The sequence below is a fragment of the Manis pentadactyla genome, chromosome 2 (assembly GCF_030020395.1).
Source record: "Manis pentadactyla isolate mManPen7 chromosome 2, mManPen7.hap1, whole genome shotgun sequence".
Taxonomy (NCBI): Eukaryota; Metazoa; Chordata; class Mammalia; order Pholidota; family Manidae; genus Manis; species Manis pentadactyla.
The window spans coordinates 146,971,207-146,998,547 of NC_080020.1; the positions used below are offsets into that span (position 1 = coordinate 146,971,207).

The 27,341-nt window shown below is 42.0% G+C and overlaps 1 protein-coding gene across 3 annotated transcripts in view; it reads left to right on the forward strand.

Annotated features, from left to right (window-relative positions):
* The first annotated feature begins 1,991 nt into the window (after positions 1-1,991).
* TGFBRAP1 (transforming growth factor beta receptor associated protein 1) overlaps positions 1,992-27,341 on the forward strand; it is a 91,058-nt gene continuing 65,708 nt past the window's right edge. The window contains exon 1 of one of the 3 annotated variants that reach the window (XM_057496884.1): positions 1,992-2,416. In XM_057496884.1, coding sequence (XP_057352867.1) covers positions 2,107-2,416 — 310 coding nt within the window. In that variant the 5' untranslated portion in view covers positions 1,992-2,106. The remainder of the gene's footprint in view (positions 2,417-27,341) is intronic. The other 2 variants (XM_036921500.2, XM_036921497.2) reach the window with 2 other exon arrangements.

Here is a 27,341-nt window from a genome sequence, read left to right on the forward strand (position 1 = left end):
ATAGTGTGCACATACGGAGCTTGCCATTTTAAGAATTCCATGGTAAACCTTTCACAATGGAAATAATTATTCCTGAGTTCTCTCTTTTTTCCCTCTTTGTTAATGCACAACTTTACTCGTAGATTGTTTAAAACCGGACACAAATGTTATTCATAAATTATTTCAATCAATAGAACTTCATTTTTATCTATTAAAAAAAAATGTACTGTGTTGTTGCATTCTGGGTTCTCATCCCTGCTGTGTTCTTGGAATTTGGGGCAAGTCACTCACTTTTCTACCTTGATCAACTCATCTGTAAAATGGAGAAATTAATAGTACCTACTTGGTAAGGATGGTGAGGCTTCAATGAGATCATCACTGTATGGCTCTTAGCCCAGTGTCTAGCAATCAGTAGATGTCACCTCTGCTACTAGTCTGTCTCTCTCTAGGATGGTATGCTAGAGCACGAAAATGGAAAAGTGCCAGTGTGGAGTCTAGGCCCTGCTGGATTAGTGGTGTGAAAACTGATACAGGGGAAGCCTCCTTGGCATGACATCAGGAGGCCTGCTGCGGGAGTGCTCATGGTCACCACTCTCAGTCAATTGCAGACCCAACAGGAAGAAAGAGACAGACGCCATACAGCTCATACTATTTTGGCTACTTTACTACCCAGTAGAAGGAGGGAAGAGTTTCTGCTTCCATCAACAGCTGGGCAACAGAGCAGCAATGAGAGACTGTTACAACCCAACCAATGAGCAGCCGTGACACTTGGGACTCCCAGCTAACTCCAGTGAACTTTTTGCTTAGAAAAGTCCCCCAGCACTCCCCCTTTTCCTCTCTAAGAGCCTCCCCTTTGTTCTCTGGGCATGGTTATGATTTTGCCATAGCTTGTTTGTCTAGACTTGAAATTCTCTGCTATTCCTAAATAAACTCATTTTGCTGGTAAAATTACTGACAGCCTTATTTCAACAGCGGTTAACTGATGACCAGTCACAGAATCTTTATGAGCTGGGGCAAAATGAAAAGACTGAGCTGGATTTGCTGTGGAGCCTTCCCGCTCCTGGCTTTACTGGCTCTGGCTTCCTTCGATGTGAGAGTCCATTCCCTACTGCTTGCCCTTGGAGCACAACTGATGAACATAGCTTTACACTTCTGGGAGTGGTGTTCCCCGCCTGGAGGCTGAGCTGCCGGTCCACTGGGTCGGAGCTGAAGCACTGTCTGGGAATTGGGCATGTGTGTGACCATGTACTCAAAAGGGAAGGGCCTAAAGACAGGCCACAGATTAATTCTTGATGGGCCTTTATCTCCTTCATTTAACTTATTTGGGCTCTTTTTTTTTTTTCCTTTCCTCCCTTTGAAACAGAAGACCACAGAGTAGAATCTTGAGATTTGCTTCCTGGCATGGGATAACATCTTTGCTTTACAATCCCCAGGGGCTGGAAGAAAGCTGAGGGCGCAGGTACCGGTGGCTTCTAAAGTCAAGGAGAGTCATTCAGAAATACGGCTTTTTATATGCTAGGCATTGAGCGCTGACAGCTCTGGAAGGAGCTTTCTTAATTCTTTCATAAATTAAATTGGATTTTGACTACATATTGAAGAGAGATTCATTGATATCTGATAACCTAGGATTCTTCATTGTGGCTTGACCTAAAGCTATTAATAGAATTTCCTAAAAGGAGTAAAATAGTCCCAGGACACCATTCTTAAATGAGTATATCAGGCAAATAAACTGCTTCCCCTAGGGACATCCTTTCAGCCCGTGGGTCCTGGACTAGCTGTGCGCTGGGGGTGTGGGCATCTCATGCCACACAATACACTTCAGCATCACGGGGAACACACCCAGTCAGTTCCCCAGGCCCGGCTTTGCCGGGTGAGGCGTGGCCAAGGCTTTCCCCAGAGTCAGCCATTCATTCATTCAGCAGATATTTCCTGTGTGATTACATTGTGTCCAGCGCAGAGTGGGTGTTAGGAATAGAGTGGTGGGCAAATTAGGCAAGGCCGTGTCTTCGTGAAACTCTACGTGCCAGCGAGGGAGGAGAAAATACCTGAACCACCACAACCACGGTCCTCGCTGCCATTTACTGAGTATCCACCCTACGCCATGCACTGCTCTAGTACCATACAGGAATGAACTCAGTGCACCCTCTAACCGCCCCGGAGGCGGGCACTGCCGAGATCCCCACAGAGCGGAGGGACCCGAGGCCGGGGGTTGCCCGCGGGCCCACGGGCCCGCTCCCTCCCCACGGGCATGGCGGCGTGGGGCGGCGGGTCCGCGCGGGGAGGCAGCGCCCGCCCTCCGCCGGCACTGGGCTGGCCCACGTGACGGGAAGTGGCGGCGGCGGGGCCTGGCCAGCCCGGGAGCCGCGGCCGGGAGCGGGCGGCTGGCGGCGGGCCCAGGCACAGGGCCGGCAGGCAGCGGAGGCTGGGGCGCCGCGCGGTGAGTGCGCAGGGTGGCGGGGCGCGGACCGCGCCGGCGGGCCAAGGGAGAGGGGGAGGGGAGGGAGCGGGGTGAGCGGGCAGGTGTGCCGGGGTCGGCCAGCGCCGGGACGCCGTGCAGGTGTGCGGGCGGGTCGGGGGCGCGCGCGCGAGCGAGCGTGCGGGTGTCGGGGGCTGGGGCGCGCGTGCCGGGCCGGGTCTGCGGCGGCTGTTGGGGCGTGTGAGGGGTGGGTGTGGAGCGTGCGAGTGCTCAGGGCCGGGGAAGATCTGGGAAGGCCGAATCCTTGACCCAGGTAGGCTTTTCGTTTCCCGGGGGAGGAGCCTAGCAGGGCAACAGCCCTGCGCCCCTTGCCCGGCCGCCCCATGCAGGGAATGTTTTGCTGCTGTAATTGTTGTTTCCTGGAGCTCCGGGGATTGGAGAGTTCAAATTCCGGGTCACAGGCAGGCCTGAGTTGACAGCACGGGTGTGTTGGGGAGGAGGGCAGAGACCTTGCCCCTTCCCTCAGCCCACGGCGAGGGCTGGAGGCTGCTACCCCCACGGGAGTTTTCCTTTCCATTGCCTTCTGGAGGTGCAGGGAGCAGCCGGGTTTCCCTCTTGCCTCCCTGTGTTACATGGGGGCGACTTGAACGACAGAAGCTGTGGTCTCCAGTTTTCTGCACCTGTCATTGCTTCTGCCCATTGACCCTGACAAAGCCGCCAGGCCGCTGCTCTGGGGATCCTACCTGGCTGCTGGAAATGGGGATTCTCACAGTGTTTATTTACGTAAATGTACTATATTGGGTGCTGGAGCAAAACCTCAGCTGGGTTTAATCAGCCTTTGCTGAGGTGCCTGTGGGCAGATGAGTCCATCGGGAGGGAGGGAATGTGCGAGGAGCGTCCCTCGGGGTGTGAGCTGGCTTACCTGGTCAGCACCTGCCACATGGAGGGATCTGCCTCCTCCTGGTCTTGCTTCTTTCTGTTGATCAGCTGAAAGCTAGTGGACAAGTGAGGGTGCCCAGCGCTACGGTCAAATAGGAAGGAACATCTGCCCAGATGCATCCTTTTCTTTTTCCTTCCATTCCTGCCAGCCAGGCAGCCTCAACAGTAAATGAAGTGGTGAGTGGCACTTAACAAGAGTCCTGACCGGAAGCCCCTGGAACTTGGCTACAGCGAGCCCTTCCAGGCCCCAGTGGAAGGGCCCCAGTGATGCCCCGCTGTGGTCATGGGGTGGAGCTGTGGGATCAAGCCTGACCCTGCCACCTTCAAACTGTGAGCCCTGGGCAAATTGCTGAATGTTCTGAGTCTCAATTTCCTCCATCAAAACAGGCGTTAAATTGGAAAGATACAAACATTCTAATAACAATGTGCATTTGCATTTGGCACAGAGCCAGGCACTGAGTAGGTGCTCAATATATTATTATTATTATTATTTTAGATAATTATTTTTTATTGAAGGGTAGTTGACACACAGTATTACATTAGTTTCAGGTGTACAACACAGTGATTCAACATTTATATACATGATATCAATATATTATTATTAATAAATATAAATGAGGATGTAGGGCTGCCTGTCTCTCAGCTCTGAAAATAACCGGTTTTGTGCTCTGAGTAACTTAACCCAATGAATGCTTTACTCTTGTGCTAGACTTCTTGCCGGGTCTGCATTCCAATTTGTTGTAGGCGTGGCAGTATTCATTTCACAAAGAAATCAGGTGAGAGGTGTGATGACACCCCTTGCCTCAGGTTCTCTGCTGTTTCGCCTCCATTCACAGTTGTGAACAGCAGGACTCTGATCTCCTAACGCAGGGGACGGCTTGTCCACCAAGCAGGCTCCTCAGGTGCTTCCGCCTTTGCCTAACCTCCCGGCTACAGGGATTTGTGAGCCTCCTTTAGCAGCTTCAGTTGACTAGTTTAAAAAGCACAGGCCTAACCGTTTAAAAAAATGTTAAATTTTCTGGGCCTGATTTGCCACAGTAGCATTTGTGTTCACCGTTTGGGAGTGGGGAGATAGGCAGTTGTTAGGGCTTATTCTTTCCTGCTCATATTAAGCATTTGTAGTCCTTTCCGAGAACTTGAGGAAATTCTGCATAACGGGTTAGGCATCTTCATCTGGGTCTGCATCCAGCCCTCATTAGAAGTACATTGCGGCTGTCATTTGTGGCAGCCAAGTGTTTGGATATGGCCAAATAATCTGTACTTTACAGCTCATCTCCTCTGTGGCAAATGTGACCCATTTTTCTTTATGAAAAAATACGTGGCCATTAAGTGAATGTAGAAGTAACAAGTTAATTTGGGGCTGCCCAGACAAGTTTGAGTGCTTCGTGTGGAAGAGGAGACGTCCTGAGGGCCTTGTGGAATATGGCAGGTGATTGGAGATGGAAGTATTTTCTTGGTAGTCAGGTAGTTGCTGCTGAGCAATTGAAAGAGTCAAGAACATAATGTGTGTAAAAGAGGACAGTTGCTCTGCATCCAGTAGGCACTTGTTGAAGGTCGAGTCCTGAGGAGGATGGTGTAAAGGAAACACCCTAGAGACTCATGTTCCCGCTCTGCTCCCTTCCCACGTCTCTTCTTCAGTATAACTGTTGGCGGAAGTTACTATTATAGGATGTATATGACATGTACATAATACATATGCACACATTATGCATGCATATTCTGTGTGTATATGTGGTATGTGTAAATCGTGTGTATGCACACATGTATGTCTATTTACATATATATTTAAGTAATTCTGATTAGTGTTGCCCAGAAAAAGGATACCGATGATGAATAGTTACATCTAGGTGTACTAGACAACAAGTTAGGGTAATAACTAGATGACTAGTTAAGTGTTAGACCTTAGCTGTATTTTTTTTACCCCTTCCTTTTTTTAAGACACTCTTGGGTTATTGAAACAGGTTTATTGTGCTGTAAGTGGTCTCATGCTATCTCTGTCATGTAAGTGCAAAAGGTAACACGAAATGGCTGTCAGGTACTGTCCTCATTTTCAAAAGGGGGAAAGTTCTCTTTGGTACCAGTCAATAAATGTGTTGTTGATCCCTGGCAGATTTCCAGATTAAGTCATTGAGTGGATGGCTGTGAGAAATTAGGGAAGCACATGGGGCTGGCATGGGCACAGTTCTGTAAGAACAGTTTAGGTCATGTAAATGTATATCCTGTTTTGCTGTGATGACTAGGTCAATGGAGAAATGTGGCAATGTGCCATTCTGAATTTGCAGTTCAGCCAGGGAGTGCTGACGCTGACCCTGCTCGGTAAGAGGCATCTATTTGGGACAAAAGTTGTTTAGGGTTTGTAGGCAGGGGCAAGCCATTTTGGCAGCAGAGAACCCTAGGGAGGTCGGATGGGGGAGGATAATAGGATTCCTCTCTGCACTCAGGACAGGAACCCTGCTGGGAACCGCAAGGGCAGTCATCTGTAGGCCTTATCCTTTGGAGCTGGGAGCCGCATGCTTAGAGTCGTCACTTTTAACGGGATCCTAAGAGAGCATCTGAAATTACACTTGCCCCTGCATTCAGTAGAGTGGAAAGAATACAACCTTGGAGTCAGAAGCAGAACCTGGAGTTGAAATCACTGTTTCATCACCTTGTAGCTGTGTAACCTTGAGCAGGCTCCCCAAAGTCCTTATATGTTCATAATAGCATCTGCTTCTCAGGGAACTGAAAGAATGAAAGGAAACCATTTATATCCAGTGCACAGTAACTGACCAAAACCAGTGCTTAGGAGCCTCCAGAGGTGGCTGGGGCAGGCAGAGCAATAGTCCCTTGGTGCCCATCCTTGTCTAGACTTGGGTAACCCACGCAGCTCCACAGCCAAGGTACTGTCCTCTTGAATCAAGCCGCCTGTAACCCCCATGGTCTTTCAACCTCTGCAAACCTCCATTTCCTCCCCTGCAGAATGGAATATTGACAGTATTCACCTATAGACTTGTGAGCAAAGAGGGTACTTAGTGCAGAGTCTGGCACCTAATGAGCATTCCTGAAGTCTTAGCATCCATACAATGGTGTCACTACTACCCTGCTGACCAAGGAGCTAAGGATTGGTAGAGGGGAAGCATGTAGTACAGTCCAAACTCCTATTTTACAAGGGGGGTGACCAGCCCAGAGGCTCTAAGTGACTTGCCCAAGATCATAAGAAGGTGGCCAAGCCACTAGTGCCCACATCAATATTGAGAATGACTGCTTTGCACCATATCCCCTCTATTACCGCTGTCCAGTGGCCCGGGTTAGCTTTGGGGCTTGGTCCTGACGGAGGGCACTTATCAGGCCTCATCTCTCTGTTCTTTCACAGTGCTTCTTACCTACTGCTCACCATCCAGCCCCTCACCTGCCTGCTTCTCCTGAAGTTCATGGTATATCAGATTTTGGACCCAGTGGGTCACATTCACCCCAGTCTAATCTGAACACGTCTGTAGAGAATATTTCAAATGAGCAAAAGTCCCAAACTCTCCTCTTTGAAATGCATTCTCAGGAGAAATAGCTTAATTTGTAGGTATTATCATACCTGTAATTGTAAGCTAGGATGCTGATCCTGAGAAAAATCACCTCCCAAAGGAACTCAGTAAAAAAGATCATGAAATCACTCCCGTAGCCTTGTGGTCTAAGGGGCATTCTGTTGGACTGCCCATTGCCTGCTGCGTTGTTTCCTTTCCCATCCATTGCTGGTCCTCAGATCATTCTGAATGTCTCCTTCCCTGCTAGAAAAGGAGATTTTAGCTCTCTTTGATTACTCTGAGGCAAGATAATAAACCGAGAAGCTGTGATTACATTTACCTTTTAATTTGAACTTTGTGTTTTGAACTAACTTTGGGCTTGCAAAAGAATTCATGTATACCCTTAACTCAGCTACCTGTTTGTCAACATCTAATATATTAAAAATAAAACTAAGAAATTAACATCAAAACTATTGACCAAACTACAGACTTTATTTGACGTCACCAGTTTTTCCACTGGTGTATTTTTCTGTTCTGCGGTCCTGGTTTGGGATCCAGCTTCCCCCACATTGTGTGTGGCCGTCATGTCTCCTTGGCCTCTAATCTGTGACCGTCCCTCTGTCTTTCCTCGTGTTTTATGACCTTAACACACTTGAGGGAGAGTTGGGGGTTTGGTGGACTGCCCCAGTTTGGGTTTGTCAGGCATTTTCCCATGATTAGGCTGCAGTGGTATGTTTTTGTCAAGAATGCCACAGTGGTGACATGCCTGGATTACACTTTTATTTAATGTTGGGATGCATTCCATGACACCCCCACCCCAGAACAGCAGGAGTACCTCTGCTGAAACTCCACTGCATCCCTGGTGGCTCTACTGTCCTCAGGAAATCGCTGGTGCCCCTGCCTCGGTGAGCAAGCCTCCCTTCCCCTCGTGCCCGTGGTGAGCCAGAACACAAACATCCTGTTTCCCACATATTTCTCTTTTGTTTCCAATGCCCAGTCCCCCTGATTACCCTATTATATTACTGTGAAGATTCAGGGGAGGCTTCTTTCTGAGGAGTCAACTGCAGTCTTAAAAACAAAGATTTTAAGCCTTCTTATCACACACACACATACAATTATGTTTGTGACCACTGAGCCTTTAAGTCATATCAAATCTCATGTGATTTTAGACTGTCTCTAAGGTAATTCGTATTTTCCTTGATCATGAGGTGATGTCAGTTGTAGTTTTAATCCATTTGTTTCCTAAGAAGAGAGCTGATTGGCCCATAAAGCTACCAAAATTCATCTTTTAGGTACAAACTAAAGTTTTGAGACAGTGATGTGGTTTTATTAAATGTGTTATTTCCACAGACCGTGGAGGTGGCCATCAGAGTGCCTGTGGAGACAACTGTAGGAACTGGAGGTTTGATTTTAAGTGAGAGCTTCAAATAACATTTTATTTTGCTAATTCAGCACAAAGAAAGCATCTGAAGGCAGCTTGCAATAGAAGAACTTTTGCTAGCAAGATTTGCCCCTTCCTATCCAGTAAAGAATTTTGAGCCTGTGATTTGGCTGTTCATTCTGTCAGGAACATAGCATAAGAAATAGAGATTTCCAGGCCATAGAAAAAATATGGTATGTCCAGGCATACCTACCTGTCCCACTGTGTATCCACGACAGGGTGGGCAGCAGAGGGAAGATGAGTGTGGGGGTAGGCGTGTGCAAGGAGGAGGATGGGAGGGTCAGCACTGTGCTCAGTGTCACAAAGATGTAAACACAGAAGCTGGACCCTGGCACAGAGGCCCCTTGATAACTGTCCCCACTGTGGCTGCTTTATTTAACAACCTGCTCCAAGACAGGCCACTGCCAGCACATGTCCTCCATCCAGCTGAGTTCCTCACCTGACCTTTCGGGGCTGTCCCAGTCCAGGCACAGGTCAACCATTGATGGTTGACCTCATGGTTTCTCCATTGCTGAAACCACTAGAAAATTGCCTCGCACTTGCTTTTAAGTTTTCATGCTTTAAATGTCTCTCAGGGCCATCCTGGAACGTGAAGCCAGGCATGGTATTCTCCATGTTGCAGAGCGCTCCTTTCTGGCCCTCTGCCCTTCCCCCTTGTCCAGGATGACTTCCCCTTGGCACTGTCCTCAGCCCTTGACGCTTCCTCTCTGGGTCATACAGGATGACCAAAGTGACCGTGCCATGAGTTGACAAAACCAGGTGTGACTTGGAAGGTTCCCTGTCTTCCCTAGCCCTTTCCAAGAGTGTGAAGACTGTGTGACAGCTTTTGATAATTCCTGTAGCGTTTTGGTTTTTAGAACAGATATTTACGGTTTTCTAAAAGATTTCTCCCTGTAGCAGATGTTGGCATCTGTGGCTTCATGATCTTACTAAGGACATTTGCCCAGGCTCATTGAGAAACTTCTTAAACATTAGTTTTCTATAAAAAGAAATTCTTTGATTAAAATAGCAAAATATAAACTATTAAAAAGTCATTGTATTTATAGAAATACTGCAAATCACAGAGGATTCAAAGAAAGCAAGCATCCTGGTACCTAACTCCTGAATTGCTGTGGTTGGCCAGCCCAGGAAGGGTCATCAGTAGGTCTGGCATCCTACCCACACCCCCTCTGACATTGGCCCTGACCCCCAAGCATTACTACTTGCCATATGCCCAAGGGACTGAAAGGCAGATGAGAATGAGGGGATGTTTTTTTCTTTAGGGAGTGCTACAGCGTTAAGTTCAAGCAAAACAGTGTAGTTAATAACTATATTCTGACTAGTGGTTTTAATCCCTTGGAAAGGTGCCCAGGTGGGTTGCTTTGCTGAGGATACCTTCTGACAGTGGGGGGTTCTGCAGCATACCCCAGACACTGCAGACTTAGACCCTGGCTCTTTCAAACACAAGTGACTGGCTAGTTCAAGGATTCAGAATGGAATGTTAGAATAATATGAATAGGCTAATAACTATGGCTTCTCTTTATAAATAAGAGGAAAAATTGGCTGGGGGTACATTTCTAAGGACTTCACATCCTATCCTGAGTCTGGAGTTTATCTTCTGGGCAGTGGCATGCTTTCCAGAGCATTTCAAGGAGGGTAACGGCATGGTGTTGTTGTAGGCGGGAGGTCCACATTTCTGCCCATCCTCAGGATTGGCTTTGAATCTGAAGTACAAATATTAGAATGACTGTTTGATCTATCTTCACTCATAATGGACTAGCAGAAACTCCAAAAAAAAAAAAAGTGAAAAGAGACAATAGTGAATCTAACTTCAGAGTGTCCTTCTCAAAATTTAGAGGAAGAATTCATCTTTAGCTTTGATCATTAGGCAAGTTTCTCCTGTTTTAAGGCCATAAAATTGATGAGTTTTTGAGCTTTTACCCAGGAAAAGATGGACTCCTGGTGCACATAGAGCTGCTTAGGGCCCTAAAGAGTTTGTGTCATTTTAAAGTGTTGGTAATTCTCAAATATGACATTTTTGCAGATGCTTGGGACACCATGCCTGTCTTAAGTGCCCTCCAAAATTTGCACATTCTGTGACAGGAGAGAATGGATGTCATTCTTTGGTTCAAGAGTAATAATTACCGATAAAGATCCCATCTTAATGCCATTTCGTCATAGCATTCTTTTAGCAGAATATATTTATTTCTGTCTCAGATCAGGAGTTTATATATATATATTTTTTTTTCTTTAATCTTGTAATGTTGAATCTACAAGTCTCTTTCTTTGTCTAGATCATCTATTTCAAACATTGTTCTTATTCTATAGTGATTCTTTCTACATGACTTTAAATGAGGCCTGGCCTCGGTGAGATTCAATACAAAGAAGAAAAGGGAGCAAGACAGTAACAGCAGTCTTGAAAAATATGAATGGCCATGGAAGTTGAGGAAGAAGCTGAAGATGGGTAGCAGCCCAGGAGGTGAGAAGCTGACCTCTTGGAAGCTGTGACCCCAGAGGGTGCAAACAGTGACCCAGGACAGCACATTTGCCCAATAGGCATTCTATCCCACGTTAGTGTTTTCTCCATCTTCTAATAATCTAAGGGGACTTATGGAAATAATTGACAGGAGGCCTTATTTTGGACTTTGTAAATATGGATACAATGTAAACTAAACATTGGGTTTAGACAAACTTAAGAAATTACAAGTAAATCACATACTAAAATGATAACTGTTTACATTAAATGAAATTTTAAGTAAGGTATGTGCATTTAGTGAGTTGTACCAAGTTTATTAAATTGATGTTCTTCATCTGTTTCCAGGCTAAGCTGGTTTGGGGGAAATGAATAGAATTTTATATAATATATATAGATATCCATATCTGAGAGAGAAATAATTTTAATTAATAATTTAGTACATTTAAAGAAGAATGTATAGTCTGTATAAGATATAAGGATAATAATAAAAGCAACCTCAACTTAAGAAACAGAACATGACTAATACTTCTGCAGTCAAGGTTACTCCTATTCCCCATCCTCTCCTCCCTAGATTTGTGTACTTTTCTTTAGGATATTGCTATGTTTGACTGAAACCGTATTACATTAGTTGGATTTTCATGTTTTTTAGTCTTGCACAGCCTCCTGTACCCTTCAAGTGTAGAGTATTCTGTACTGTCGCTGCTCAGCGCTGAGAGTCATCCTTGTAGGCAGCTGTACCCTCGCTGCTGTACAGCATGCATCCTGTCAAGGAAAGCTTAATTGTTTCCAGTTTTGCCCTTTCTCAATCAAGATTGCTGCCAGCTTTCTTGCTTACGCCCTGGTGAACATAAATTCTGTAGGGCATTGCCTAGAAGTGAAGTCGCTGGCTCACTCATAACATCAAGGGCTTCCTGGCTAATGCAAAAATGGCCTTGCCCATTTATAAGCCTCCACTAGCAGTATAGAGAGTGTTCACTGCTCCATGTTCTTGCAAATAGCTGATGTCCTCAGACTTCAGATGTTTTGCCAATTTAATGGATATAAAGAAAGTCTTGTAGTTACAGATGACTGTCATTCCAGATGATTTGCAGTTCCAGATGACTAACCAGGTTGAGCATTCTTCCATGTGTACTGGCCACTCATGTTTCCTCTTCTATTTTGTCCCCTCTTTTCTTAGATTCTTGTTACTTCCTTTCTGTAGGTGTTCCTTGTTTCATCCAGGTATATTTTTTTGTCAGATATGTGATATCAGTGTCTTCTCATCTCCCCCATATTTTCTGTTTAAACTTTTCTCTTCATGGATCTTGAAGAACAGAGGTTGTACATTTTAACATAAATGAATTATATTTTTCCTAAGGGTTTATGCTTCCTTATTTTAGAAATTCTTCTCTACCCTAAACATATTTGTCCATATTTTCTTCACAAAGTTTTAAAGTTATGCCTTCCATACTTAAGACACTAAATTCATCTGGAATAATTCTGATTATTTACATTTATAATAAGGTAGAAATCTAGTTTTTTTTCCCTTCTGTATGGACATCCAGTTGTCCTAGGACTGTTTATTGAACATGTTTATACTCTGTATACACCCCAGGATATACAGTGCAACTCTGTCATAGTTCAAGGTTCTGTATACACATGGACTGTATCTGGGCACCAAAGTATATTCTCCAGGGCTTGCATCATACCTGTACCACATTATCTTAATCACCATAGCTTGGCATTACATCTTACGTGCTGTGTCAGATCCCCTTGCCTTATCTTTTTTTTTTTTTTAATAATTATTTTTTTATTGAAGGGTAGTTGACGCACAGTATTACATTACAATAGTTTCAAGTGTACAACACAGTGGTAGAACATTTATATACATAATTCGAGGTTCCAGCTATCACCCTACCAAGCTGTTACATTATCTTGACTATATTCCTTATGCTATACATTACATCCCGGTTACTTATTTATTTTACCATTGGAAGTCTGTCCTTTTTTTTTTTTTTTTTTTTTTTGTGAGGGCATCTCTCATATTTATTGATCAAATGATTGTTAACGACAATAAAATTCTGTATAGGGGAGTCAATGCTCAATGCACAATCATTAATCCACCCCAAGCCTAATTTTCGTCAGTCTCCAATCTTCTGAGGCATAACAAACAAGTTCTTACATGGAGAACAAATTCTTACATAATGAAAAGTTACATAGTGAACAGTACAAGGGCAGTCATCACAGAAACTTTCAGTTTTGCTCATGCATTATGAACTCTAAACAGTCAGTTCAAATATGAATACTCATTTGGTTTTTATACTTGATTTATGTGTGGATACTACATTTCTCACTTTATTATTATTATTTTTAATAAAATGCTGAAGTGGTAGGTAGATACAAGATAAAGGTAGAAAACATAGTTTAGTGTTGTAAGAGAGCAAATGTAGATGATCAGGTGTGTGCCTGTAGACTATGTGTTAGTCCAAGCTAGACCAGGGCAATAAAACATCCACGTATGCAGAAGATTTCGCTCAGAACAGGGGGGTGAGGTTCTAAGCCTCACCTCTGTTGATCCCCAATTTCTCACCTGATGGCCCCCCTGCGACTGTGCCTGTCTTAGGTTGTTCCTCCCTTGAGGAATCTTACCCGTCTCTGGCTAACCAGTCATCTTCCGGGGCCATACAGGGAAATGTGAAGTTGGTAAGTGAGAGAGAAGCCTTATTGTTTGAAAAGGTTAGCTTTTTACATCTTTGCATATTTATGCCCTGTGGCTTCTATGCCCAGCATTTGTCTTGAGGTATCTTTACCACTTGGAAGAATTATGATACTCGATAAATTTGATACGAGGCACGAATTCTATTTAAGGGTTGTAATTAGGAAGGAAGAAGAAAAGCTATAGAAGTAGCAGGCGGCAGAAAACATGGGAAGATTGATTATTTCTTTGGCATATCTTCTTGCAGAGTAACTTCAGCATGAATAGGTTTTAAGCTACTACTTAAATTGCGCACACACATTAACATAATAGGAGTATAGTTACATAACCAAAGCATATCTGTAATTACCAGCCATCTCCAGTGAAACCAAGAAAACCAGTTAGGCACCTTAGGCATTGGTGAAAACTTATCTATGACATGGTGGATATTGTCCAACTGAACTTGAACAGTCTGAGAGAAATCAGACAAATTAAAACAACCCATTCCTGGGGACTGTTCACATGCCATATGTTCTTTTAACAGTAAATAGTCTGTAGTTGTAAGACTTTGGAGCGCTACAATTTGCACTTCTCCAAATTCTTGGTTGAGTTCCAACAGTATAGATCCAGTCAAATTTGTTGTTTTACTGTATGCACAGGCCAGTTTAGATATCTCCTTCCTCATTCCCATGGCAAGTCCAGGAACGGGTGGGATGAGTGCATCTACAGCTGTAGCAGTGCGTGGATCTTTGTTGGGGTTTTTTGATGATCATCTTCTATCATGAGTCTTCCAGAGAGTGCTGATGTTGCAAGTTCTTTTTCATATCGTATCTTAGTTCATTTTTGGGGTAGCCCAATTAGGCTTTGATCCTCTGTATAAACACAAACAGACCCTTTGCCTACACTTTAATATGCCCTTTATACCCTTGTGTAGAACTCGTTGGAGGTTACCACACAGGAACTGCCCTTTTTTTTTTTTTCTTTGTTTTTGGTATCACTAATCTACACTTAAATGACGAATATTATGCTTACTAGGCTCTCCCCTATACCAGGTCTCCCCTATAAACCCCTTTACAGTCATTGTCCATCAGCATAGCAAAATGTTGTAGAATCACTACTTGCCTTCTCTGTGTTGTACAGCCCTCCCTTTTCTCCTACCCCCCCATGCATGTTAATCTTAATACCCCCCTACTTCTCCCCCCTTATCCCTCCCTACCCACCCATCCTCCCCAGTCCCTTTCCCTTTGGTACCTGTTAGTCCGTTCTTGAGTTCTGTGATTCTGCTGCTGTTTTGTTCCTTCAGTTTTTCCTTTGTTCTTATATTCCACAGATAAGTGAAATCATTTGGTATTTCTCTTTCTCCGCTTGGCTTGTTTCACTGAGCATAATACCCTCCAGCTCCATCCATGTTGCTGCAAATGATTGGATTTGCCCTTTTCTTATGGCTGAGTAGTATTCCATTGTGTATATGTACCACATCTTCTTTATCCATTCATCTATTGATGGACATTTAGGTTGCTTCCAATTCTTGGCTATTGTAAATAGTGCTGTAATAAACATAGGGGTGCATCTGTCTTTCTCAAACTTGATTGCTGCGTTCTTAGGGTAAATTCCTAGGAGTGGGATTCCTGGGTCAAATGGTAAGTCTGTTTTGAGCATTTTGATGTACCTCCATACTGCTTTCCACAATGGTTGAACTAACTTACATTCCCACCAGCAGTGTAGGAGGGTTCCCCTTTCTCCACAGCCTCGCCAACATTTGTTGTTCTTTGTCTTTTGGATGGCAGCCATCCTTACTGGTGTGAGGTGATACCTCATTGTAGTTTTAATTTGCATTTCTCTGATAATTAGCGATGTGGAGCATCTTTTCATGTGTCTGTTGGCCATCTGTATTTCTTTTTTGGAGAACTGTCTGTTCAGTTCCTCTGCCCATTTTTTAATTGGGTTATTTGTTTTTTGTTTGTTGAGGCGTGTGAGCTCCTTATATATTCTGGACGTCAAGCCTTTATCGGATGTGTCATTTTCAAATATATTCTCCCATACTGTAGGGATCCTTCTTGTTCTATTGATGGTGTCTTTTGCTGTACAGAAGCTTTTCAGCTTAATATAGTCCCACTTACTCATTTTTGCTGTTGTTTTCCTTGCCCGGGGAGATATGTTCAAGAAGAGGTCACTCATGTTTATGTCTAAGAGGTTTTTGCCTATGTTTTCTTCCAAGAGTTTAATGGTTTCATGGCTTACATTCAGGTCTTTGATCCATTTTGAGTTTACTTTTTTTTTTTTTTTTTTTTTTTTAGATAATTATTTTTTATTGAAGGGTAGTTGACACACAGTATTACATTACATTAGTTTCAGGTGTACAACACAGTGATTCAACATTTATATACATGATAATTCTAAGTACCAGCTATCACCATACCAAGTTGTTACAATATTTTGACTATATTCCTTATGTTATACATTACATCCCGGTTGCTTATTTATTTTACAATTGGAAGTGTGTACTTTTTCTTGGTTGTTGTTGTTAGGGCATCTCTCATATTTATTGATCAAATGGTTGTTAACAACAATAAAATTCTGTATAGGGGAGTCAATGCTCAATGCACAATCATTAATCCACCCCAAGCCTAATTTTCGTCAGTCTCCAATCTTCTGAAGCATAACAAACAAGTTCTTACATGGAGAACAAATTCTTACATAGTGAATAAGTTACATGGTGAACAGTACAAGGGCAGTCATCACAGAAACTTTTGGTTTTGCTCATGCATTATGAACTATAAACAGTTCAAATATGAATACACATTTGATTTTTATACTTGATTTATATGTGGATACCACATTTCTCTCTTTATTATTTTTAATAAGATGCTGAAGTGGTAGGTAGATACAACATAAAGGTAGAAAACATAGTTTAGTGTTGTAAGAGAGCAAATGTAGATGATCAGGTGTGTCCCTGTAGACTATGTGTTAATCCAAGCTAGACAAGGGCAATAAAACATCCACATATGCAGAAGATTTCTCTCAGAACAGGGGGGGGGAGGTTCTAAGCCTCACCTCTGTTGATCCCCAATTTCTCACCTGATGACCCCCCTGCGACTGTGCCTGTCTTAGGTTGTTCCTCCCTTGAGGAATCTTACCCGTCTCTGGCTAACCAGTCATCTTCCGGGGCCATACAGGGAAATGTGAAGTTGGTAAGTGAGAGAGAAGCCTTATTGTTTGAAATGGTTAGCTTTTTATTTCTTTGCATATTTATGCCCTGTGGCTTCTATGCCCAGCATTTGTCTTGAGGTATCTTTACCACTTGGAAGAGTTATGATACTCGGTAAATTTGATATGAGGCACGAATTCTATTTAAGAATTCGTTGTAATTAGGAAGAAAGAAGAAAAGCTATAGAAGTAGCAGGCGGGAGAAAACATGGGAAGATTGATTATTTCTTTGACATATCTTCTTGTAGAGTAACTTCAGCATGTATAGATTTTAAGCTACTACTTAAATTGCGCACACACATTAACATAATAGGAGTATAGTTACATAACCAAAGCATACCTGTAATTACCAGCCATCTCCAGTGAAACCAAGAAAACCAGTTAGGCACCCTAGGCATTTGTGAAAACTTATCAATGATATGATGGTTATTATCTAACTGAATTTGAGTAGTTTGAGAAAAATCAGACAAATTAAAACAACCCATTCCTGGGCACTGTTCACATCCCATATGTTCTTTTAACAGTAAATAGTCTGTAGTTGTAAGATTTTGGAGCGCTACAATTTGCACTTCTCCTAATTCTTGGTTGAGTTCCAACAGTATAGATCCAGTCAAATTTGTTGTTTTACTGTATGCACAGGCCAGCTTAGATATCTCCTTCATTCCCATGGCAAGTCCAGGAGCTGGTGGGATGAGTGCATCTACAGCTGTAGCAGTGCATGGATCTTTGTTGGGGTTTTTTGATGATCATCTTCTGGCATGAGTCTTCCCGAGAGTGCTGATGTTGGAAGTTCTCTTTCATATCGTTTCTTAGTTCATTTTCGGGGTAGCCCAATTAGGCTTTGATCCTCTGTATAAACACAAACAGACCCTTTGCCTACACTTTTATATGTCCTTTATATCATTGTGTAGAACTCATTAGAGGTCACCACATAGGAACTGCATTTTTTTTTTTAATCATTAATCTACACTTACATGACGAATATTTTGTTTACTAGGCTCTCCCCTATACCAGGTCCCCCCTATATACTCCTTTACAGTCACTGTCCATCAGCGTAGCAACCTGTTGTAGAATCACTACTTGTCTTCTCTGTGTTGAACAGCCCTCCCCTTTCTCCCACCCCGCTATGGATGCTAATCTTAATACCCCCCTACTTCTCCCCCCCTTATCCCTCCCTACCCACCCATCCTCCCCAGTCCCTTTCCCTTTGGTACCTGTTAGTCCATTCTTGAGTTCTGTGATTCTGCTGCTGTTTTGTTCCTTCAGTTTTTCCTTTGTTCTTATATTCCACAGATGAGTGAAATCATTTGGTATTTCTCATTCTCTGCTTGGCTTGTTTCACTGAGCAAAATACCCTCCAGCTCCATCCATGTTGCTGCAAATGGTTGGATTTGCCCTTTTCTTATGGCTGAGTAGTATTCCATTGTGTATATGTACCACATCTTCTTTAGCCATTCATCTATCGATGGACATTTAGGTTGCTTCCAATTCTTGGCTATTGTAAATAGTGCTGCAATAAACATAGGGGTGCACTCATCTTTCTCATACTTGATTGCTGCATTCTTAGGGTAAATTCCTAGGAGTGCAATTCCTGGGTCAAATGGTAGGTCTGTTTTGAGCATTTTGATGTACCTCCATACTGCTTTCCACAATGGTTGAACTAACTTAAATTCCCACCAGCAGTGTAGGAGGGTTCCCCTTTCTCCACAGCCTCGCCAACATTTGTTGTTCTTTGTCTTTTGGATGGCAGCCATCCTTACTGGTGTGAGGTGATACCTCATTGTAGTTTTAATTTGCATTTCTCTGATAATTAGCGATGTGGAGCATCTTTTCATGTGTCTGTTGGCCATCTGTATTTCTTTTTTGGAGAACTGTCTGTTCAGTTCCTCTGCCCATTTTTTAATTGGGTTATTTGTTTTTTGTTTGTTGAGGCGTTAGAGCTCCTTATATATTCTGGATGTCAAGCCTTTATCGGATGTGTCATTTTCAAATATATTCTCCCATACTGTAGGGATCCTTCTTGTTCTATTGATGGTGTCTTTTGCTGTACAGAAGCTTTTCAGCTTAATATAGTCCCACTTACACATTTTTGCTGTTGTTTTCCTTGCCCGGGGAGATATGTTCAAGAAGAGGTCACTCATGTTTATGTCTAAGAGGTTTTTGCCTATGTTTTCTTCCAAGAGTTTAATGGTTTCATGGCTTACATTCAGGTCTTTGATCCATTTTGAGTTTACTTTTGTATATGGGGTTAGACAATGGTCCAGTTTCATTCTCCTACATGTAGCTGTCCAGTTTTGCCAGCACCACCTGTTGAAGAGACTGTCATTTCGCCATTGTATGTCCATGGCTCCTTTATCAAATATTAATTGACCATATATGTCTGGGTTAATGTCTGGATTCTCTAGTCTGTTCCATTGGTCTGTGGCTCTGCTCTTGTGCCAGTACCAAATTGTCTTGATTACTATGGCTTTATAGTAGAGCTTGAAGTTGGGGAGTGAGATCCCCCCTACTTTATTCTTCTTTCTCAGGATTGCTTTGGCTATTCGGGGTCTTTGGTGTTTCCATATGAATTTTTGAATTATTTGTTCCAGTTCATTGAAGAATGTTGCTGGTAGTTTCATAGGGATTGCATCAAATCTGTATATTGCTTTGGGCAGGATGGCCATTTTGACGATATTAATTCTTCCTAGCCACGAGCATGGGATGAGTTTCCATCTGTTAGTGTCCCCTTTAATTTCTCTTAAGAGTGACTTGTAGTTTTCAGAGTATAAGTCTTTCACTTCTTTGGTTAGGTTTATTCCTAGGTATTTTATTTTTTTGGATGCAATTGTGAATGGAGTTGTTTTCCTGATTTCTCTTTCTGTTGGTTCATTGTTAGTATACAGGAAAGCCACAGATTTCTGTGTGTTGATTTTGTATCCTGCAACTTTGCTGTATTCCGATATCAGTTCTAGTAGTTTTGGGGTGGAGCCTTTAGGGTTTTTTATGTACAGTATCATGTCATCTGCAAATAGTGACAGTTTAACTTCTTCTTTACCAATCTGGATTCCTTGTATTTCTTTATTTTGTCTGATTGCCGTGGCTAGGACCTCCAGTACTATGTTAAATAACAGTGGAGAGAGTGGGCATCCCTGTCTAGTTCCTGATCTCAGAGGAAATGCTTTCAGCTTCTCGCTGTTCAATATAATGTTGGCTGTGGGTTTATCATAGATGGCCTTTATTATGTTGAGGTACTTGCCCTCTATTCCCATTTTGCTGAGAGTTTTTAACATGAATGGATGTTGAACTTTGTCAAATGCTTTTTCAGCATCTATGGAGATGATCATGTGGTTTTTGTCTTTCTTTTTGTTGATGTGGTGGATGATGTTGATGGACTTTCGAATGTTGTACCATCCTTGCATCCCTGGGATGAATCCCACTTGGTCATGGTGTATGATCCTTTTGATGTATTTTTGAATTCGGTTTGCTAATATTTTGTTGAGTATTTTTGCATCTATGTTCATCAGGGATATTGGTCTGTAGTTTTCTTTTTTGGTGGGGTCTTTGCCTGGTTTTGGTATTAGGGTGATGTTAGCTTCATAGAATGAGTTTGGGAGTATCCCCTCCTCCTCTATTTTTTGGAAAACTCTAAGGAGAATGGGTATTATGTCTTCCCTGTATGTCTGATAAAATTCCGAGGTAAATCCATCTGGCCCGGGAGTTTTGTTCTTTGGTAGTTTTTTGATTACCACTTCAATTTCGTTGCCGGTAATTGGTCTGTTTAGATTTTCTGTTTCTTCCTGGGTCAATCTTGGAAGGTTATATTTTTCTAGGAAGTTGTCCATTTCTCCTAGGTTTCCCAGCTTGTTAGCATATAGGTTTTCATAGTATTCTCCAATAATTCTTTGCATTTCTGTGGGGTCCGTCGTGATTTTTCCTTTCTCGTTTCTGATACTGTTGATTTGTGTTGACTCTCTTTTCTTCTTAATAAGTCTGGCTAGAGGCTTATCTATTTTGTTTATTTTCTCGAAGAACCAGCTCTTGGTTTCATTGATTTTTGCTATTGTTTTATTCTTCTCAATTTTATTTATTTCTTCTCTGATCTTTATTATGTCCCTCCTTCTGCTGACCTTAGGCCTCATCTGTTCTTCTTTTCCCAATTTCGATAATTGTGACATTAGACCATTCATTTGGGATTGCTCTTCCTTTTTTAAATATGCTTGGATTGCTATATACTTTCCTCTTAAGACTGCTTTTGCTGCGTCCCACAGAAGTTGGGGCTTAGTGTTGTTGTTGTCATTTGTTTCCATATATTGCTGGATCTCCATTTTGATTTGGTGATTGATCCATTGATTATTTAGTAGCGTGTTGTTAAGCCTCCATATGTTTGTGAGCCTCTTTGCTTTCTTTGTACAGTTTATTTCTAGTTTTATGCCTTTGTGGTCTGAAAAGTTGGTTGGTAGGATTTCAATCTTTTGGAATTTTCTGAGGCTCTTTTTGTGGCCTAGTATGTGGTCTATTCTGGAGAATGTTCCATGTGCACTTGAGAAGAATGTATATCCCGCTGCTTTTGGATGTAGAGTTCTATAGATGTCTATTAGGTCCATCTGCTCTACTGTGTTGTTCAGTGCTTCTGTGTCCTTACTTATTTTCTGCCCAGTGGATCTATCCTTTGGGGTGAGTGGTGTGTTGAAGTCTCCTAGAATGAATGCATTGCAGTCTATTTCCCCCTTTAGTTCTGTTAGTATTTGTTTCACATATGCTGGTCCTCCTGTGTTGGGTGCATATATATTTAGAATGGTTATATCCTCTTGTTGGACTGAGCCCTTTATCATTATGTAGTGTCCTTCTTTATCTCTTGTTACTTTCTTTTTTTTGAAGTCTATTTTGTCTGATATTAGTACTGCAACCCCTGCTTTCTTCTCACTGTTGTTTGCTTGAAATATGTTTTTCCATCCCTTGACTTTTAGTCTGTACATGTCTTTGGGTTTGAGGTGAGTTTCTTGTAAGCAGCATATAGATGGGTCTTGCTTTTTTATCCATTCTGTTACTCTGTGTCTTTTGATTGGTGCATTCAACCCATTAACATTTAGGGTGACTATTGAAAGATATGTACTTATTGCCATTGCAGGCTTTAAATTCGTGGTTACCAAAGGTTCAAGGTTAGCCTCTTTAGTATCTTACTGCCTAACTTAGCTCGCTTATTGAGCTGTTATATACACTGTCTGGAGATTCTTTTCTTCTCTCCCTTCTTGTTCCTCCTCCTCGATTCTTCATATGTTGGGTGTTTTGTGCTGTGCTCTTTCTAGGAGTGCTCCCATCTAGAGCAGTCCCTGTAAGATGTTCTGTAGAGGTGGTTTGTGGAAAGCAAATTCCCTCAGCTTTTGTTTGTCTGGGAATTGTTTAATCCCACTGTCATATTTGAATGATAGTCGTGCTGGATACAGTATCCTTGGTTCAAGGCCCTTCTGTTTCATTGTATTAAATATATCATGCCATTCTCTTCTGGCCTGTAGGGTTTCTGTTGAGAAATCTGACGTTAGCCTGATGGGTTTCCCTTTATAGGTGACCTTTTTCTCTCTAGCTGCCTTTAACACTCTTTCCTTGTCCTTGATCTTTGCCATTTTAATTATTATGTGTCTTGGTGTTTTCCTTCTTGGATCCTTTCTGTTGGGGGTTCTGTGTATTTCCGTGGTCTGTTCGATTACTTCCTCCCCCAGTGTTGGGAAGTTTTCAGCAATTATTTCTTCTAAGATACTTTCCATCTCTTTTCCTCTCTCTTCTTCTTCTGGGACCCCTATAATATGGATATTGTTCCTTTTGGATTGGTCACACAGTTCTCTTAACATTGTTTCATTCCTGGAGATCCTTTTATCTCTCTCTATGTCAGCTTCTATGCGTTCCTGTTCTCTGGTTTCAATTCCATCAATGGCCTCTTGCATCCTATCCATTCTGCTTATAAACCCTTCCAGGGTTTGTTTCATTTCTGCGATCTTTCTGGCATCTGTGATCTCCCTCCGGACTTCATCCCATTTCTCTTGCGTATTTCTCTGCATCTCTGTCAGCATGTTTATGATTCTTATTTTGAATTCTTTGTCAGGAAGACTGGTTAGGTCTGTCTCCTCTGGTGTTGTCTCTGTGATCTTTGTCTGCCTGTAGCTTTGCCTTTTCATGGTGATAGGAATAGTCTGCAGAACTGGGATGAGTGACGGCTGGAAGGACTTCCTTTCTTGTTGGTTTGTGGCCCTCCTCTCCTGGGAGAACAGCGACCTCTAGTGGCTTGTGCTGCGCAGCTGCGTGCAGACAGGGTTTCTGCTTCCTGCCCGGCTGCTATGGAGTTAATGTCCGCTGTTGCCGTGGGCGTGGCCTGGCTCGGGCAGCTACTCCAAAATGGTGGAGTCGCGTTGGAGCAGGAGCTGCTGGGAGGCTATTTATCTCCGTAAGGGGCCTGCCTGCTCCCTGCAGCCCAGGGGTTAGGGTGCCCAGAGATCCCGGATTCCCTACCTCTGGATTAAGTGACCCGCCCTGCCCCTTTAATACTTCCAAAAAGCACCCGCCAAAACAAAACAACGACCACAAAAAAAAAAAAATAAGAAAAAAAAAAATTTTTAATAAAAAAAAAAAAAAGTTTTTAATAAAAAAAAAAAAAAAAAAAAAAAGGGGGTGGTCGTTCATTTTTCTTTATTCTCCGGTGCCAGCCTCAGGCCTCTGCTCACCGGTCTTTCTGCCCTGTTTCCCTAGTATTGGGGTCCCTATCCCTTTAAGACTTCCAAAAAGCGCTCACCAAAACAAAACAGCAAAAAAGCAAAAAAAAAAAAAAAAAAAAAAATGGTCGCGCGCTTTTCTTATGTCCTCTGTCGCCCAGCCTCCAGTGCCTACTCACTGTTCTTGCTGCACTGTTTCCCTAGTATTGGGGTCCCTATCCCTTTAAGACTTCCAAAAAGTGCTCGCCAAAACAGAACAGCAAAAAAGCAAAAAAAAAATGGTCGCGCGCTTTTCTTATGTCCTCTGTCGCCCAGCCTCCAGTGCCTGCTCACTGTTCTTGCTGCCCTGTTTCCCGAGTATTGGGGTCCCTATCCCTTTAAGACTTCCAAAAAGCGCTCGCCAAAACAAAACAGCAAAAAAGCAAAAAAAAAAAATGGTCGCGCGCTTTTCTTATGCCCTCTGTCGCCCAGCCTCCAGTGCCTGCTCACTGTTCTTGCTGCCCTGTTTTCCTAGTATCGAGCGCCCTGCACTCTGGCCCGGATGGCTGGGGCTGGGTGTTCGGCAGTCCTGGGCTCCGTCTCCCTCCCGCTTTGCCTGCTCTTCTCCCTCCGGGAGCTGGGGGGGAGGGGCGCTCGGCTCCCGCGGGGCCGGGGCTTGTATCTTACCCCCTTCGCGAGGCGCTGGGTTCTCTCAGGTGCGGATGTGGTCTGGATATTGTCCTGTGTCCTCTGGTCTTTATTCTAGTAAGGGTTGTCTTTGTTATATTTTCATAGATATATGTTGTTTTGGGAGGAGATTTCCGCTGCTCTACTCATGCCGCCATCTTCCGCCCCTCCCTGCCTTATCTTTTTCAAAAGCATTTTGCTTTTTTCTGGCCCTTCTCATCCATATGAATTTATAATCTGCTTGTTGAGTTACACACACACTTGTTAGAATTTTTATTGGAATTTCATTTTTCTCTGGGTCAGTTAGGGGGAAATCTTTTTATTGAAGCATAATTTGCATACAGCAAAATGCACAGACCCTAAGTGCTCAGTTCAGTGAATTTTGATAAATCTATACACCTCTGTAACCAGCATCTCCAACAAGATATAGAATATTCTGTCATCCCAGAAACTTCCCATGCCACTTTCCACTTAGTCACCCCTTTCTCTCCAAAATCAACCCTGTTCTGATGTCTGTCCCTATAGCCTACTTTTGGACTTCGTATAAATGGAAAAACACAGTATAGGTATGGTTTCTTTCATTCAGTGTTGTTGTTTTTTTTTTCACCAAACCTCCTGAGTGATTTACTTTACAATTTAAACAGTTTTAGAATAAATATATTTTTTTCAAATGTGTTCATTTATTGATCAATAGTTAGAGGTAAAGACTGGAAGTCATCAAGTCTTCTAAATCCCGAAAATTTTAGATTTGTTGGAAACCCATTCATTCATTCTAGGTTAATTATTTTATTTTTGTTGCTGCTGGTGTTTTAAGCTGCTAATCTTTCTTTTTTATATCAAATGTCCATCACAGTGATTCAACAGCCTCCTCTCCACCCCGCTGACCCCTCTCCCCCTTGGTAGCCACCAGTCCCTTCTCAGCGTCTGTGCATCTAATGCTGTTTTGTTCCTTCTGCTTTGCTTTGTTTTCATATTCCACAAATAAGGGAAATCATATGGTATTTGTCTTTCTCTGCCTTCATTCAGTGTTTTTGAGATTCATCCACATGGCCTTTAGCCATACTTCATTCCTTTTTATTTCCGAGCTGTATTCCACAATATGAAGACACCCATTTAAATGGGTACAAATGGGTAAAACTGAGCCGTTTCCTGTTTTTGACTATTATGAATGAGGCTGCTTGCCTATACTTGTACAAGTCTTTTTGTGGATATTGGGGTATACTCAAGAGAAATGGAAACATTAGGAGTGGAATTGTGGGGGTCACAGGATAAATGCATGTTTAACTTTATTAAAAAACCACATGATTTCCAAAGTGATGGGGCCATTTTATGCTCTTCCAACGAAATATGAGATTTCTATTCTATGTCCTCATTAACATTTAGTGTTGTCAGTATTTTTAATTGCAGTCATTCTAATAGCTGTGAAATGGTATCTTGTGGCTTAGAATAATTTTCTCTGATGACTAATGATGGTGAACACCTTTGCATGTTCTTATTGGTCATTCACACACCTTCTTTTTTGAATCTTTTGCTCATTTTAAAATAAGTTTGTCTTCTTATCGATTTGTAGGAGTTTTTATATATTCTGGATATGAGCCATTTGCCAGATATATATATGTGCGTGTGTGTATATATATATGTGTATACATATATATATTTGTATCCTAAGAAATCTTTATGTACCTCAAGGCCCCAAAGATTTTCTTCTGTGTTTTCCCTAGATGCTTGACAGTTTTAGCCTTTCTATTAAAATAGTTTGATGTATCTCAAATTGATGTTTATCTATGATGTGAGGTAGGGATAATTAAGGTTAAATTTTTCCCCATATGGTTATCCCGTTCCAGTACCGTTTATTGAAATGACTTTCTTTTCCCCATTAAATTGTGTTGGTGCCTTTGTTAGGAACCAATTGAATATATATGTGTGGGTCTAAATTTGGACATTCTCTTTGTTCCATTGATCTATTTGTCTATCCTGATGTCTTAATTACTACAATTTTATAGCAATTTCTGAAATCAGTTGAGTGTAGGTCCTTGAACTCTTCTTTGTCTTCAAGATTGTTTTGACTATTCTATGTACTTGATTTCCATTTAAATTTTGAAACCAGTTTGTCAGTTTCTACAGAAAAGTCTGCTGGAATTATAATTTAGATCTTCCTAAATGTCTAACAATAAGATTTTATGATTTTCTCCATGAAGATCTTATACATCTTTGTTAGATAATTCCTTTGTACCTATTTTTTTTATACTTTTGTAAATATCTTTTTTAAGGCTTTTTTTTAAGATTAAAGTTCCTAATTGTTGTTTGTATGTAGAAATGCTGATTACTTAGTATATTGATTTTCTAAATTGAACAATATTTTAAACTTTTATTTCTAGTAGATTACTTCTGAGTTTTCATGCCAACAGTAATATCGTCTGTAAATAATTATTTTATGTGTTTGTGTTCAATTCTTTATAACTATTCTTATTTTTCAGCTGATATAGTTTTGAATAGAGATGGTATTTCAGTTTTCTAGGGCTGCCATAATAAAGTACTGTGAACTGGGTAGCTTAAACAACCTAAATTTATTGTCTCACAATTCTGGCATGTCGAAGTCTGAGGTCAGGGTGTTGACAGGATTGGTTGCTTCTGAGAACTCTGAGGGAGAATGTTTCAGGCCTTCCCTCCAGCTTCCGGTAGCCTCAGGCATCTGTTGGCTTGTAGATGGCCATCTTCTCCCTGTGTCTTCACCTGTCTTTTTTCTGTGCGTGTCTGTCTTGTGTCTATATTTCCCGTTTTTATAAGGACACCAGTCACCTTGAATTAGGGCCCACCCTAATGACCTCATCACAACTTGATCATCTACAAGGACCCTATTTCTGCATAAGGCCATATTTACAATTACTAGGAGTTAGGGCTTCAACATATTTGAGGGGAGATAATACACAATGATGGTAATGGTCTTATTTCCTTGTTTTATGTATTTTTTTTCTTTTTATTTTGTGAATGTTGTGAATTAAATCAATTTACTACTTTAAACTTATATTGCATCCCAACTTACTCATATTGTGTGTGTGTAAATACATGTACAGGTTGATTCAGTATGCTGATACTTAATACTTTTGCATCTTTATTTACGAGTAAGAATGATGTATGATTTTTCCTTTTTCCTGTTTCTTTATCTGGTTTGGGTATTAAAATATAGTTCATATTAGCTTTCTAAAATGAAGAGGGATGTGTTCCTTTTTTTTTTTTTTTAATTCTCAGGAGAATGTATTATGTAAAAGTGGAATTGTGTGATTTCTTACTGTTTGGTAGAACTTGCTGGGAGGACCATGTGGACCTGGTGTTTACCTTGTGGGACAGACTGTCCATGAAATCAGAATAGAGCCAGTGCTCTTGCAT